Source organism: Rhinatrema bivittatum, chromosome 8 (genome assembly GCF_901001135.1).
Source record: "Rhinatrema bivittatum chromosome 8, aRhiBiv1.1, whole genome shotgun sequence".
NCBI classification, from domain to species: Eukaryota; Metazoa; Chordata; class Amphibia; order Gymnophiona; family Rhinatrematidae; genus Rhinatrema; species Rhinatrema bivittatum.
Genome location: NC_042622.1, coordinates 150,368,419 through 150,385,802, shown reverse-complemented (window position 1 = coordinate 150,385,802; position 17,384 = coordinate 150,368,419). Strand labels below are relative to the sequence as shown.

At 44.6% G+C, this 17,384-nt stretch overlaps 1 protein-coding gene across 2 annotated transcripts in view; it reads right to left on the bottom strand.

Moving 5' to 3' along the window:
- Positions 1-17,384, bottom strand: part of SPTBN2 (spectrin beta, non-erythrocytic 2) — a 411,931-nt gene that overhangs the window by 150,263 nt on the left and 244,284 nt on the right. For both annotated transcript variants that reach the window (XM_029611250.1, XM_029611248.1), the window contains exons 12-15: positions 9,887-10,040; positions 7,709-8,579; positions 3,929-4,066; positions 2,568-3,324 (exon numbers count right to left, since the gene is read on the bottom strand). In XM_029611250.1, the coding sequence (XP_029467110.1) occupies positions 2,568-3,324; positions 3,929-4,066; positions 7,709-8,579; positions 9,887-10,040 (1,920 nt within the window). The remainder of the gene's footprint in view (positions 1-2,567; positions 3,325-3,928; positions 4,067-7,708; positions 8,580-9,886; positions 10,041-17,384) is intronic.

Sequence of the window (17,384 nt, the reverse complement as noted above, 5' to 3'; positions counted from 1 at the left end):
TGTCAATTAACAACAACACAGTCACAGACCCAAATTTGCCAATCAGGATACCCCAATAGATAGCCATAATGCCCTTGTCTGACACATCTGGGTCACTTAAGCTTTCCATACCATTCAGCAGCCTTGAGGGAACAGTGAGATCAATTATGTCTGATAGTGCTTTCCGCAACTGTAAATAGTTGGCATGTGTGTGCGCAGGTAAATCAAACTTCTCACTCAGGGAAGTAAATGTTTGAAATATCCCATCTCCCATAGCTGAAGGCAGGCTATTCAAACCATTATCTCTCCACATTTGGAAGGTTGGAGAGAAAGTTTGCCCAGAGAAAATGGAGTTCCTGTAAATAGGTACTATGAGGGATAAAGCTTCTCGCTCCAATCCCAAAAGACCTAACACCTGTTTCCAAACCCGAAATGTATGAGCTAGAATAGGACTCTACTACTACATCCTTCCCCAACTTTTCCTCCTAAATATATTTTTCCTAAGTATATATTTCACCGCCTAGGCTTTTAATTCATGCATTTGTCTTCCAATAAAGCTCCAGTAACCTCCTTCCCTCACCCCCCCCCCCACCCTTCATCCTCCCTTTCCCAGTTGGCCCACTACCTCAATAATCCTGTTCTTACTAGTTTGTTACTTTGTTTTTTTCCCCTTGCTTAAGTTATCCAAGTTCATTTCCTCCTTGTTTCATTGTAAGACAATTATTTGTTACTGTCTATTTTATGGTTGAAATGTAAACCGTAGTGATAAGTAACTCTGTTATTTGAACTTCGGTATAGAAAAGTTATAAATAAATAAATAAATAAATAAATAAATCCTTGGTGCAAAAGGACAATGCATCACCTGGAGAGCAGGTCCTTGCTACAGGATCATTTCCTGCTGCAGCAGGTTGATGCTCTCCGACCATGAGACCATCTTCCTCCATGGCAGCACCAGGGCTGCCAGATTGAAGTTGGGATTTGGCTACTATGTCCCTGAAGGTCTCATCTATATACCTCTCTGTCTGCCTCAGCTCCTCCAGGTCTGCCACTGTAGCCTCCAGAGATCGGACTCATTCTCTGAGAGACAGGAGCTCTTTGCATCGCATGCACATGTACAACTTCTCACCAGCGGGTAAAAATCATACATGTGACACTCGATGCAAAAGACTGGGAAGCCCCCCTCTTGCTGCTGGAATGCTGCCTTCATCTCAAATTTGTTCAGTTCCTAGTTAAGTTTTAGGATGCTATGGGAGTAGGAATGTGTCCTTTAAATGTATTAGTGTATTCACTATATGTCTGGTAGTGGCCTACAGGGGAATGATCAAACTCTCAATAAGGTGTGGGGAATTTGTGAAGTGAAGTTAAAAGGCTGATTTTTTTTTTTTTTTGTGTGAAAGTGGCACCTGCCTATAAATTAAAGGATGAGCTAGGGGTGGGAGGGTTGGGAAAAAGAAACACAGTAACTCTGCTTATTAGCTGCTTTACTGACTATTTAAAAATAAACACACTAACTTCTGTTTATTAACTGCCTGACTATTAAAAGCACAAACACACAAAATAACACACAAAATAACATATCCCAATAGTTTACTTCTCCACAATACTTAAAAAAAATTTCCCAGCAAAACTTAAGGATTCCTTTCAGCCACTAGCAAGGTGATCCTCTCCTCTCAGTGCTCCCACATTGACTTCATATCCATTCCCACCTACATTTCAAACTCCTTTTTCTCACCTACATTCTGCAGCTCCTCAGTACTATTCCTTTCTTCTCTCTCTATACCCCTCTTCGTTCACTCCATTCATCAGGCAAGTCACTCCTATCTATGCCCTTCTCCTCTACTGCCAATTCATGATTCCATGCTTTCTAACTGGTTGCACTAGGTTGCTTGAAATAGACTTCTTAAGCTGCTGCATCATGATCCTTCTCTTCCCTTATTTAAATCCCATCTAAAAACCCATTGTTTCACAGCCTCATTAATTTTTAACCATTGTATTAATACATGTAATTCCCAAAGTCTCTTTTGCGATGTATGTTTGTCTTGATTAGATTGAAAACCTCTACTGAGCAGGGACTGTCTCTTATATGTTTTTGTACAGTGTTGCATACATCAAGTAGCACTATAGAAGCAATAAGGAGAAGTAGATGTCACTTTTAAGGAATGTCCATTATTCCAGCCAACTTCTGAGTCTGTGAATACTGCCTCTGCAGCATCCCCAGCCCTCGCTGATCAGGGAATGGAAGATTCAGCCTGGGGACCTTCCGAATGTCAGTGCACAGCCCTTACCACATGAGCCATCAAGCCAGCCTAGGTCTCTTATTTAGCACATAGGCTCATAGCCTGAGCACAAGGTAGGTCTTTTTATGGCACACAGAATCACAGTAAGAGCACAAAGCAGGTCTCCTTTATGGTACATAGGATCACAGCCTGAGCACAAGGTAGCTTTACTTTACATAGTGTTCAGGATCTCAGTCAGAGCACAAGGCAGCGTTCTTTTTTATATGGCATATGGGATCACATCCTGAGTATGAGACAGGTCTCTTTTAGGCCAAACAATCCTCTCATCAACTTCCCAAGCCCCACACTCACCTGGTTATTGAGGAAGCCTTCCACCTGCCGGCTGTCCCTCAGAAACACTTGAAAGCTGAAAGCCTGGGATAGTAGTGTGTATCTGTTCTCCCACATCTGGCCCAGTTCCTGCCAGCCTGTGTCAAGGGCCTGAAGCCGCTGCTGCAGGAACATATGCTGGGCATCTGTCTGGCCCCGGGTTACCTCCTCACCCATGGCCCTCATGCGCTGGTAATCCTCTTTGTAATGATCAATCTCTTTCCGGATACCTTCATGCTGTCTTAGCAGCTTCTCGGCCTCAGGTAGGGTGGCGGGGACATCTTCTGAGGCAACAGCTGTCTGGGTACGAGACAGCCAGGACTGAAAGCCATCCAGATCCCGCAGAAAGCCCTGTAGCTTGCTAGCCTCACCCAGTGATTCTTCACGGGCCCTCATGGCACCCTTCAACTCATCCCAAATACCACTGATCTCTGCAAGCCGACCCAAGATGACAGTAGACTGCTCCGGATGCTCAGACGCCAGCTTCTCTGCTTCCTTCTCTAGGTCATGAATCTTGCCCTGGATAGCTTCCAGATCCCGCTCCATGCCAGCCAGCTTACGCTGCAGGGCCATCACACCAGCCAGGTCATTGCCCAGGCCCTGGGTAGACTCAATGACTTTGGTCTTCTCCTTCATCCAGCACTTGGTTTCATTACACTCCAGGTGATAGTTCTGGATGTTCAGAGCCGAGTTCAGTGCTGCCTTCTTCTCATCTGCCAGCTGCTGGAACTGGCCCCACCTGCAAAAACATCCGGGGAAGGGTAAAGGATAAGGCAACCAGAACAGGGACTTATAGGTGGCAGACATACCACATGTCATACAGGACATACCACATGTCAAGAACTGCTTAATGCCACCTCACAGAACTCCCTTTCCTGGCACTAACCTCAGCCTGTGTTGCTTACCTGCACTGTGTAATACAGTGTCAGGTCCTGGCATTATGCTGCCTCACTGTGGCTCTGTAGTCTCTAACTTGGCACTATGGTGCTCCTACATGGCTATCATCCCTGATGTTGCCCTGCCCCAATTGTTTCTCTGTGGTATATCATCTGATACTGTAGTACCCTTGCATGGTTCTGAAGTCTCTTACCTGGTGCTAATGTGCCTACATATGCCTCCCTGTAGAACACTATCTGGCACTGCACCTGTGCCCTGGCATTGTGCTGTCACTATATAATGCTCTGTGACATATCTCCTGGCAATGCACTGCTTCCATGTCATCCATGTGATATATCCCCCCTGGTATTCTAATGCCTTTCCTCCCATCTGATGTCTCTCTGTGGTATATCCCCTAGTACTGCCCTTCACCCTTCACCCTCTCTTGGCTCTCCATGGTCTCTTACCTGCCATTGAGCTTCTCTTGCATGGCCCATATGTACTCCTTGTTCCTCTGGTCAGTATCTAGGAGTTGGCCTGCGATTTGGTTGACACTGTCAATCCGGGAAGCCAAATTATTCATTTCTGGTTCCAGAGTCTCAAACCTGCAGAGAAGGCCAGTCCCTTATTACACTGCTAGCAAAAAGCAAGTTGCCTCCCTCCCCAAGTGATCAATCATTTACTTGTGATTGAGGAGGAAAGAAAGTCAGAGAATGCTAGGAGAGGGAACACAACAGAGGGAAAATGGGATAGTGGAGTAGTATAAGGGGTATAGCACTTTTCAAATTTTATTTTGACAGGTGAGTGATACACAGCTCAGCCAATCAACATTCACTTCTGGGTTAATCCCTGCCCATTAACCCTGTATCAACCAATCAGCATTCACTTCCTGTCCAAGACCTGTCCCTTTGTTGACATCTATCTTAATTTCGCCCAAACCGTTCCCCTTTTGTCCCTTTTTAATGATGTCCCATCTGGATACTCCCCTTTTCTGCCTCTAGTGTATGATGTAGACTGGAACCAGAAATACATTTTTCAAGATGGCAGCAAGTGCCTGGGGATACAAAATGATGCACATCCAAGATAGTGGCTGTTTTATCTGGGCCCCGAAATTATGTCATGGCTGTACATTAAAACCAAAACAAAGCACGTTTTAACCATGATCCTATAATCCGTGCTGGAAGCAGCCATCTTAGAATGATATCACACCCCATGACATCACCCGAGCATGTGCAGATATTTTGTTTACAAAGAGTAAGCTCAGGAGGCAGCCATGTTTGAAGGAATGACATTACTAGCAGAGCATGCTCAGTGCCCTGCTAGCTTTCTTTTGAATGTACAGCTAATGTTACTTTAAAAAAAACAAAACAAAAAAAATACTAACTTTGTTTTCCTTTTCTGCATGCCATATTTTTTTTTTTTTTTTACCTTTTAGCAAGCACAGAGAAAAGCAGTGGGCATCCTATTACTCCTTCCCTTCCTTGTACTCACTGCAGTATAGCATGACAGCAGTCCCCATTCCCAGGTTACAGCAAATTTATATAAACTTTTATAAACAAACCGTTATTCTTAAATAATAATATTTGAATGCACTGGTTTATAAATGTTAAGAGAATGTAATGCTATTAGGAAGCCTGCAGTTTTAAGAAGAGAACTGAGAAAGAAAAGTCATGCTTGAATTTTTTTCCCTGTACAAATACTTTAAAGCAACAAGCAAATGTAGCTACGTTTTCAGAAAAATAATAAAAGGTGGTTGTTTTCTTAACCCTTGTGTATCTTAAAAAGAAGAAAAGCCTGCTGCTGCTTTTGTCTATGCTTGATAGAGGACAAAAAATGTTTGGTATGTAGAAAAGGAAAACAGAAGGATTTTTTAATTTTTTACTAACAACTGTACATTCAATCCGGCTGGCTACTGAGCATACTCGGCCGGTGACGTAATTTCTTCAAATATGGCCGCCTCCCATGCTTCCTCTTCGTAAACAAAATATTTGAGCATGCTTGGGTGATGTGCCACAGGAATCGATTTTGGGACTGATTCTGTTCAACATCTTTGTGAGCGACCTGGCTGAAGGGATAGAAGGCTCTTTGTCTATTTGCGGATGATACTAAGATCTGCAACAGAGTGGACACATCTGAGTAGAGAGAATGAAAAGTGATTTAAGAAAACTTGAAGAGTGGTCGAAGACTTGGCATCTGGAATTCAATGCCAAGAAGTGCAGAGTCATGCATCTGGGGTTCGGCAATCCAAAAGAGCTGTATGTGATTGGGGGGGGTGGGGGTGGTGAAAGACTAATGTGCACGGACTGGGAGAGGGACCTTGGTGTAATAGTGTCTAATGATCTGAAGATGGCAAAGCAATGTGACAAGGTGGTACCTAAAGCTAGAAGAATGTTGGGCTGCAAAGAGAGAGAACATAAGAACATAAGAACATAAGAAAATGCCATACTGGGTCAGACCAAGGGTCCATCAAGCCCAGCATCCTGTTTCCAACAGTGGCCAATCCAGGCCATAAGAACCTGGCAAGTACCCAAAAACTAAGCCTATTCCATGTAACCATTGCTAATGGCAGTGGCTATTCTCTAACTGAACTTAATAGCAGGTAATGGACTTCTCCTCCAAGAACTTATCCAATCCTTTTTTAAACACAGCTATACTAACTGCACGAACCACATTCTCTGGCAACAAATTCCAGAGTTTAATTGTGCGTTGAGTAAAAAAGAACTTTCTCCGATTAGTTTTAAATGTGCCCCATGCTAACTTCATGGAGTGAATAACCAGTAAGAAAAAAGAGGTGATAATGCCCTTGTACAGGTCCATGGTGAGGTCTCATCTGGAGTACTGTGTTCAATACTAGTGCCCATATCTCAAAAACGATAAAGTCAGAATAGAGTGACCAAAATGGTGAGGGGTCAGCATTGGAAGACTTATAAGGAGAGGCTGAAGGATCTGAATATCTACACCCTGGAAGAAAGGAGGTGCAGGAGAGATATGATACGGACCATCAGATATCTGAAAGGTTTTAATGATACACAATCATCAAACTTTTTCTGTTGAAAAGAAATCAATAGAACTAGGGGTCATGAAATGAAACTCCAGGGAGGACAACTTGGAACCAATGTCAGGAAATATTTCTTCACGGAGAGGGTGGTGAACGCTTGGAATGCCCTTCCGGAAGAGGTGGTGAAGACGAAAACAACAAGGAATTCAAAGGAGCATTGGATAAACACTGTGTATCCCTAAAGGCTAGAGATTGGAAATAAAGAAAAGAGTACATGGGGGTAACTGGGGGTAACTTGCTGGTGTGGCAGTTGCTACCTTTAACAATCAAGCCTTGATACTGTTAATGCAACTCCATAGCTCTCTGCTTCAACGGCAGTGAGAAAGGGGGAGTTGGATTCGGACGGCAACCAACAGGGGCCCTGACTTTTGTGGTTCAGGAAGCGGGTGAACATGGGGGTAACTAGCTGATGCAGTGCTCAATTACTAAGTCTGATACTTTTGATGCAACTCCAACATTGCTCTCTGCTTTCACGGCAACAGTTAAGGGAAACTGATTTCAAACAGCATCTGAGGGCCCTGACTTTTACGGTCTGGTAAACTGATAAGCATGGGGGTAACCTGCATGATGCAGCAGATACTAGCATGGGCTTGCTGGGCAGACTGGGTGGATCATTTGGTCCTTTTCTGCCATCATTTCTATATTTCTATGTGACATTATTCCAAGATGGCCTCCATCATGGGTCATAGCATCATGGTTAAAATGCACTTTATTTTGATTTTACTGTGCATGTGCAACCATGTAGTCATTTCCAGGCCCAATACAACATCTGCAATCTTGTATGTGTGTCATATTCTGTCCCCATGTATCCACTGCTTGAAAAACATATTTCCAGTTCCGGTCTATGTCATCAACAAGGGAAAGAAAGGGGTCATGTCTGGATGTGTCATCATAAAAAAGGGACAGGGCTGTGGCTTGGGCAGAACTAAGAGAGATGTCAAAGGGGCAGGGCTAGGAGCAGGGCTTGGATTGGAAGTGAATGCTGATTGGTTGAGAGGGGTCAATAGGCAGGGGTTAATCCGGAAGTGAATACTGATTGGCTGAGCCACCTGTCATTCACCTGTCAAAACAAAGTTTGAAAAGTGCTATACCCCTTATACTACTTAAGAAAAATAGCAGAAGGGGAGGAGGAATGGGAGGAATAGAAGGGCAGAAATGAAGAGGAAGGAGGGTAGGTGCAACCTCTTACCTCTGCTGTACCACCTCCAGGTCTTCTAGCTTCTCGGGAATCTCCAGGCTATTCAGCCACTGTGTCTTCTCATCTACCCATAACAGGCAGGCGTCAGCCTCACTGAACATTTGGTAGAGGGACAAAGCATCCTGAAGAGCCTGTTTACGCTGCTCTGCCAACATCACCAGCTCCTCATAGCGCTGCTCGATGGCTGGCAGCCTTCCATCCACTTCAGGAGAATGGGCAAAACATGGTGGCAAGGTCTGGGCCTGCTCATGAAGGATGTCAATAGTGGGTCGGTGTTGCTGGATATCTTCCTCCATGTCCTTATGCTTCTTGACCAAGGACTGGGTAGAGTATTCATCATGGCCCACCTCATGGCTGGAGGCAATGCGCAGTGTGTCCAGAATCCAGTCCTCTACATCTTTGGTGTCAGCTTGAAACTGATAGAAGCTAGCTGCCTCTCGCAAGCGTCGCTCCCGCTCCCTAGAGAGTGCCTCTAGCTGCTCCCATTGGCTCTGCACATCTGCAATCCTTTCCCTAATCTCGTTGGCCCCAAAGTGATCCTGAGCCACTAGTCTTTCACCCTGCTGGATGGTATGCTGTAGTGGGCCGGAGTGGCCACTCATCTCATCCTGGAAGGCATCATGCTTGCTGATAAGCCGCAGGGTGCTGGTCAGGTCCCTGCCAAAGTCATCTAAAGAAAGGAGTCGGGCCTGCTCACGAATCCAGGCCTCTTCCTCAGTCATGTCCCAGAAGAACTTCCAAAGGCGGCGTGACTCTTCCAACTTCTCTCGGCGCCCAGCTGATAGATGGCAAAGCTCACTATAGCATTGTTCTAGGGTGGCCACTCGGTCCTGCACTATCTGGGGGTCACATGGCTTGTAGCCTGAGGAGAAGAGCAAAACATGGGTATGATAAGAATTTGGTAGGCAAAAGAGGAACAGATACTTGAGTACAGCATGTTAATAGGTTGTATATTTGTTTACCACCTTCGGTAGCCAACCTCAGGTTCTCTTACTATGGCTCTAATGTTTCCCTCTCCACTACTGGGAGTAACTCCTAATCCCCCTTCTATTCCTTAACTTTGAAGCCTCCCAATAATACTTCTCCCTCAAGACACCAAGTTTGCTCATGAATAACAGTGTTCCCAGTCCTACTACCAGAGTATGTAACATAAGGAACTCCCACCCCCTGATTTCTCAGTTATTGGGTCTACCACAGAGAACAGTCACAGGATTATTCAAGAGAACATTACCAGGAAGAGTACATATGAGGACCATCATGAGAGCTAGTCATAAGGATTAGTGCAGGAGAAGCCAAGAAGATCATCACTGATCTTAAAAACCTGGCTGTTCGCCCAAGCATTTCCTTGAAGAAACTATCTGGTAACCCACACGGTCCAACACCCCTCAGTAGCGTCTGGTTTTGTTTCGGTTTTTTTCGCCTCACAAAGGAATTGTTTTCCGGCTAATTACGCTCTCTTGTAACTCGCCTAATCGACTTCACTGTAAATATAGTATATATTGTATATAATTTTACCATGTACGCAACTGTTTTCTACTTACATGCACTGCTCTCCAATTAGAAATTGTTAATCTATCCCTTTACTTTTCTTCAAAAAAGCCTTGTTATACATTCCCTGTTGTAATGTAACTTTCGCTTTCAGTGTTAACTGGTTTAACGGGTTTACCCCCCTAGTTTATTGTAAACCGGTACGATAAGACCCTGTCCTGAGCATCGGTATATTAAAAGAATTTAAATAAATAAACAAACAAATAAATAAATAAATCACTGATGATGTCAGTAAGAAATAACATGGATAGTACCAGAGCAGACCATCATGGTGGCATTTACCAAAGAAAGGCTCTATCATAAAAACATGCACACAGGCTCATCACAAGTGGTACCAAAGAGGACCATCATAGGAGGTGCTATGTACAACCATCAGAAGAGTTAGCAGGGAAGTCCATCACCAGGATAATAAATGGCAATCAAGAGAGGCCTGAAAGATGGGTCAAAAGAATGATCAATATGGGAGGACTATGGACGATCATCATGTTATTGTCTATAACAGTAGGGTTCCATCAGGAGAACATGCACACACCCTGGCTTATGAATGAGGATCATTCATGTTATGGTATGCACAAAACAAACTCATTTAGAGACACTAAATTCCTAATTTTCTGAAAGTACCTTCTCCATCAGCAGCAAATTTCTGAGCAGCATTACTGACAGCTTTGATCCTCTCAGCCTGCACTGCAATGTCAGCTTCCACCAGTGTATGAGTCTGAATAAGGTCCTCTACACCATGAAGATGCTTTCCATAATCCTGAGATTGCAGTTGGCCCTGGCAAGTCAAAAGTGCAAAGTTATTCTCTTGCTTTCAAATAAAAACTGAAACACAAACCAAGCAATCAGAAAGATTACAACTGCACACCATATCTTGGGTAACTCCTTAAATCATAGCAAACCCTGTCCTTTTATTGCCTTACTGCTGTCCATGAGCCAGGTTATTACTGATTTAAACTTTTACCTATGGAAATGGCTTGGAAAATTACCCTTGCTACATCTAGGAAAGAAAATATTAAGAGGTAGACTTTTGGGAAAGTCATGGCCAAGCTCACTCCTCTTCTGAGCATTTACCTTAGGACTCTGGATATGTGTATCTGACTACCAGGTCCAGGTATGTGTTCCATTGTAATTTTCACAATTTTGCATTTTGCTGCTGAGTTAGGGATTCTTACGATTCCTAGATCTCCAGCAGAATATCTTTTTTTATAGAATACAAATAAGAGCACACAAAGGAAGCTCAGTGGCAAAAGCTGTCAGGATTTCAGCCCCACAAAGCGAGTTGAAAAGCCTGAGGTGACATGGTGACGTGGTGAGTGGGGAGGAGGAAATAATGGTTTAGTTGACATGGGAGGGGACAAGCAAATATGAGTTCGATGACAAAAGGGGTGGGGAGGTATAAGTACTGAGGTGACAAAGGACTGGGAGTATAAGAATTTCAGTGAGATGGGGAGATGTGTAAGGGATGAGGTGACAAGAGGAAAGAAAACTAAGGGTTTAGATGATGTAAGTGGGAGGAGGTGTAAGGGATTAGATGAGATGGAGAGAGGGAAGGTTTATATGATATGAGGGTAAGGTGTAATGATTTTACATGATGATATGGGGGCAAGGGGAGGTTTAAGAGTTCAGGTGATACCGAAGGCAGGGAGGAAATGTAAGAGCTAAGGCGACATGGAGAAAAGTGTATAGGATTAGACAACAAGGGTGGTGGGTGGAGTTGTAAGGGATGAAATGATACTGAAGTGGGAAGTGTAAGGGTTTAGGTAACACATAGGTTGTAGGGGGAGATAAGGATTTGAACAACAGGATAAAAAGATGTAAGTTATTTCCATGATATGCGGGGTTGGGGGTGTGTTCTGGGTTCTGACCGCACACATTGTGAGTTTTACCCAAGACTTCTGCTTGTACACCAACAGGACTATAGCTTGGGAGTTTATCCAATATAAACAAACATACTCGCACACTCTGACTTAGTGCATCACAGTTCCAGGTCTTTCTGATGGTAGGTTTATTTAAGCAATAAGAGGATAGAACAGAGAATAAATAAAATCAAACACAGAAGAGTTAATTGCAGAGAATAACAACTATTAAGAGAGTACCTCAATTTTTATTTTAAAACATTTTTTTGCCTCCCTTCCTTCAGGGACGATTATAATATAACATTCACAGCTTATTTAAAACAGAGTGTCAAGAAGTCACATAAAATAAACATTAGGTAGCAGCAAATAGTCAGAAGATCATAAACACGAGATCAGTCATTGAAGGCAAGTTTAAATAAAAAGGTTTTTAAAGCTTTTTTTTTAAAACTTAGGGTATTTTAAATTTCTCAATTCGTTTGGTAACAAATTCCAGAAAATTGGACTTGCTATTAAGAGTGTTCTTTTCCTTGTTCTCACCTCAATATGTATATGTATATTTGTGTGGATGATATAGCAACAATTAAAAGCAAATCTTTATTAATATTATTTGATACAAGTAAAATAAAAGAACACCTTGATAATGTTAAATATAGCACATCAAACAACCAAGCATATGTCCCTAAGTGCATGCATAGGTTTGACAATCTGATATAGATCTCTCCCTCCCTGTATCCAGCTTTTGTCATTCTAAATCACAGTTATAGCATATGATAATTCACATACCAAGATCATATGGCATTACACTGAATTATAATATGGATGAGCTCAAAACGTACATATAAACATTACAAATATTTTATATCAAAAGGACATAACAATTTGTTGTAAATACCATTGCTCAAAAAGTATACAGAACAACCACCTGATATAGTGGTAAATGTGAACAATTTCCAATTGACATCATACCCAGGAGGAATACCATTTTCAAGTGCAATCTTCAAGCTGGCTTTTGAAACACTCCACCCCATGTCATCATCTACCAGTCTTTATGTGAATATGTGATTTTTAAGAAAGTGCCCAATCTAAAAAAAATGTTGTTAAAAAGTTTCACTTCTGAAGTCAAGGTGATTTCACATTGGTGCAAAAAACACTCAGGGGTAGATTTTCAAAGGGTTGCGCGCATAAGATACACGCGCAACCCCGGAAAACCTACCCCTGCCTCCCCCTGCACGCACAGAGCCTATCTTGCATGGGCTCAGCGGAGCGCACAAGCCCCAGGATGCGTGTAAGTCCCGGGGCTTGAAAAAATGGGCGTTCCGGGGGCGGGGCCGTGGGCGGGGTGCCAGCCCAGGGGCATTCTGGGGGTGGAGCAGAGGGCAGGGCGCCAGCCCAGGGGCGTTTTGGGGGCAGGACCGAGGCCTCCAGAACAGCCACCGGGCCGGGGGATGGAGAGCCGGCGTGTACTAGTTACGCCTTCTCCAACAAAGGTCAGGGGGGGTTTTTAGTTAGGGCTGGGGGGTGGGTTAGATAGGGGAAGGGAGGGGAAGGTGCAGGGGGGGCAGAAGGAAAGTTCCCTCCGAGGATGCTCAGATTTCGGAGCAGCCTCGGAGGGAACAGAGGAAGGCTGCTCGGCTCGGTACGCGCAAGTTGCACAATTGTGCACCCCCTTGCGCGTGCCAACCCTTGATTTTATAACATGCGCGCGGCTGTGGGCGCATGTTATAAAATCGGGCATAGATTTGTTCGCGCCGGGTTGCGCGAACAAATCTATGCCCGCGCACATGTTATAAAATCTGGCCCATAGTTCTTAATTCTTAATTCTTATTATGATGCCCATATCAGTCTGGAACCAAATTACTTTATAAGAATTTCAAAGTAGTTTCAATGTACATTGATTTCACGTTCTTTGAAATCATTGAATTCTTCGTACATTGATTTCACATTCTTTGAGAGCATACATTAATGAGCATCAAGATGACTGGGCTTCTCTCCTTCTGTGGGCAGAATTCTGCCACAATGACCATGTGGGGAGTTCCTCTAGGTTATCACTCCTTTAATTGGACTTTGGCCATCATCCGAGGGTACCACTCCCAGTTTCAGTTTCCATCTCCTGCATTTTGGTCGATATGGGCCACGACTCTAAAGAGCTAAGGCAGAGAATACACCATTTTCTTAAGGCAGCTGCTAACTGATTCAAAAAGCAAGCAGACAAGAGACTCCGGCCGGCAACAAAGTTTAAGCCTGGGGAACTGGCCTTTGACTAAAGTCGTACCCTGGTTTGTGGATCATTTGCCAAATAGGACTGGTGGCCTACCAGATGAAACTCTCACTGACACTCAAGACACGGTATTTCATGTCTCCCTCCTCAAGCCAGCGATTCTGTCATAGCCATCTAGGCCTTCTCTCAAGCTGACAGAAGCAATTTCGGAAGCGAATACAATGTACAAGGTCCAAGAGATCTTAGACTCAAGAAGAGTACGAAAGAAAATACAGTATCTTATCTCTTGGAAAGGGTTCAGCCCCAAGACGAACTCCTGGGAGCCTGCTTCCAACTTCCAGGCACCTCACCTGCTTTCCACAGAAGCCTAACGCTAGAAGCCTGAGGAGGGGGCTTAGAGGAGGGGCTACTGTAATGTTTTGCCAACTGTGGGATGACCCCACGATCAGCTGCACATATCCCGGATGCCGCATGATGCTGCCCATCTCCTACTGTGGCAAGGACACCACCGCTGCCATCTCTCCCGGCCACCCCACACCCTCCACTAAGGCATGTATGCGTACACCAGCCCAAACTTCATAAGCTCCACGATGGGAAAAGGACAGCATTACAAGAAGACGAAATCAACACAGGCTGGGGATTTAAACCCCAGCCACTCTACCTTATATTGCTTCAGCAACAGGTCTCCCTGCCTTGCAGTGTATGTTGCATCTCCCACTCTTCTGCCTTGTTCTGGGTATCCTGCCTTGTTCCGCTATGCCTTGCTCAGTTGCCTGTCTCCTTGTTGCTCAGTCCTGCTTTCTGTCCACCCTGTGTCTGGTCCCAGTACCTTTTTCTTCTCTGTTCGCTGTCTCTGCATGACTTCTGGGACTGACCTTTGCCTTGGACCTTGAATATTCTCTACCTGTCACCTGTCACCTGCCTCTGACTTTTGCTATGGACCCGGACCATTCTCTTGCCTGCCATCTGCCTCTGACCACTACTACAAACCTTGACTATGCCTTGCTTGCTGCCTGCTCTGACCCTCAGTCTGCATCTTGTAACTTTCTGATTGCTCCTTGTTCTGACTTCAGCTCTGCTTTGGACTCTCTCTTTGTGACTCTCACCTATGTTCTGCCGGCCCCTGGAACCCAAAGGCTCAGTCTGCAGGGACTGGGGCTAGAATAGGTGAAGGATCAGCCCTGTCACAGTCCAGGGTGTATCCACCAGCTGTCAGTGTGAGTCTAGTAGATTCACCTTCTAAGCTGTGTCAACCATGCCACACCACAGGGGCTCACAACCATGACAAAAACAAATGAGAGAAAGTATTTTTTCACTCAATGCACAATTAAACTCTGGAATTCATTGCCAGAGGGTGCTGTATAGGCAGTTTACGTAGCTGTTTTTAAAAAAAGGTTTGGACAAGCTCCTAGAGGAAACATCCATAAACTGTTATTAATCAGGTAGACTTGGGGAAAGCCATTTCTTATCCATGGGGACAAGCAGCATAGAATCTATGTACTAGCTGGGATCCTGCCAGGATACTGGGCTTAATGGACACTTAGTTTGACCCAGTATGGCAGTTCTTATGTTCTTAAATCCACAGATCACAAAATTATTCTAAATTGTAAAAACAGCTGCGGATTATGAAGAACGGCATAAGGAATCTGGGCATCTACATTACAGATGAAATTTAATGTGACAAGTGGAAAGTGATGCTCATAAGGAATAGTAATCCCAACTATAAGTATACAATGCTAGGTTCTTTATTAGAAATCACCACCCAGAAAAAGAACCTTGGAGTCCCTCTGGATAATACTTTAAAATCCTCAGCTCAGTATGCAGCAGCAGCCAGAAAAGTAAATAGAATGTTAGGAACTATTGGACAGGAATGGAGAATAAAACAGGATATCATATTGCCTCTATATCTGTCCACAATGTAACCACATCTTGAGTATTGTGTTGCAGTGCCCGGCCGTGGTAGGCGTCGGCCGGTCCCCCCTACCTCCTTCACCGCCTGTCACCGCTGCAGTCTGGTGCAGCATGGCCCACTCCGTGGCAGGCCAACTGTGGCCCTCCACGTGGCCGCCAACGCCGTCTTCCTCCAACCAGCAGGGCTCCTCCTAGGCGCGTGTGCGCAGGAGGCTCTGCCCTTTAAAGGGGCCGTGGTGGGAAACCTCGGCCCAGCCCCGGGAGATGAAGTCACGCTACCAGGGTATTTAAACCCCACAGCAGTCTCCAGCTCCTTGCCTTTGCAACAAGTCGTCTCCTTGGAGTGCTAGTTGCTGTTCCAGACTTCACTTCTTCCTGTTCCTGCTTTGATCCTGTTTCTGGTTTCGTTCCTGCTCCTGTTCCAGTCCTCATGATCCTGTATCCAGACCTGCATTCCAGTTCCTGCCTTCCTGACCGTGCCTTCGTCCCTGCCTCCGGCCTCCTCCTTGATCCTCAGTTCCTGTGTCCCAGTCCTCGGCTTGATCTCCTGGTTTGACCTCGGCTTGTCCTCTTGTCTCTGCTTGTCTGCTGCCCGTCTCGACCCTTGCCCTGGTACTCCATTTTTGCTTGACTGCTGCCTGCCCCGGACCTTCGGATAGGACTCTGTTCCGCACTTTCACTGCCAGCCCTGACCTGGACCTCCGACCCTGTATTCGCCTTCAGCTTCGTCCTCATCAACAAGGCACCCGCACCTAAGCCCTGCCAGCCCCGGCACTCAAGGGCTCAACCTGCGGGGAACGAGGGCTGGTATAGGTGAAGGTTCTGCCGGGTTGTCCTTGCCAGCTCCACCTACCGGAGACGAGAATACTGGGGGTAATCCCTCAGTGGTCGCACCATCACTCGTCCCGGCCCAAGGGTTCACAACTACAACATATTGTGTGCAATTCTGGTCACCCCATGTCAAAAAAGACAAAGCGGATCTAGAAAAGATACAGAGAAGTGCAACAAATAATAAAGAAGGTGGACTGGCTCCCTTATGAAGAAAGGCTAAACAGGTTAGAGCTCTTTATCTTGGAAAAGAAACAACTGAGAAGGGATATGATACACATTTATAAAATGATGAGTGGAGTGGAACAAGTAAATAGAGAATGGTTATTTAGCATTCAAATAATACTAACACAAGGGGGCGCTCCCTGAAACTAACAACCAGCAGACTTAAAATAAATCATAGAAAGTATTTTTTTCACTCAGTGCACAATCAAGCTACGCAATTTGTTGCTGGAGGATGTGACCATAGTCACTGGAGGATGTGACCATAGTGACTAGCATAGCAGGATTTAAAAGGGGTTTGGACAACAAATGTGATGGCAGAAAAAGACCATATGGCTTATCAGGTCTGCCCATCCACCCAACTAATTCAGCTTTACAATCCCTACAACTCCCTCAGAGATTCTCTGTGTTTATCCCCTACTTCCTTACATTCAGATACTGCTCTTGCTTCTACCACATCCATGGAAAGACTGTTCTCTGAAATCATTACCCTCTCTGTAAAGAAATATTTCCTTAGTTTACTCCTGAGTCTACCTCCTTTCACCCTCATCCCATGACCCCCCCCATTCTAGAACCTCCTTTCCATTGAAAGATGCTTGCCTCCTGTGCATAGAAACCTTGGAGGTATTTAAAAGTCTCTGTCATATCACTCTTATCTCACCTTACCTCTAGGGTATACATGTTTGCATCTTTAAGTCTGTCTCCATATGCTTTAAAACAAATACTAGTGACTATTTTAGTAGCCACCCTCTTGAACATCTCCAACCAGTTATATTCTTTTGAAGGTGCATCCAGTATTCCAAATGAATAGATCTCACCAGGGACCTCCCTTTTTCTGCTGACCATTCCTCTCCCTATGCAACCAAGCATCTTTTTGGCTTTTGCCATAATTTTATCCACTTGTTTGACAACCTTAAGATCATTAGATATGATCACTTAAAGATTCCACTCTTCTTTCGTGCTTAGAGTTTCACCTCCTACACTGTACCTCTCCTTTGAGTTTGTACAGCTTAAATGTATGTCTGCTTTTTTTTATATGCTAGGCCCTAGACCATTCCTCGAGCTTCACTAAATCTTCCTAATG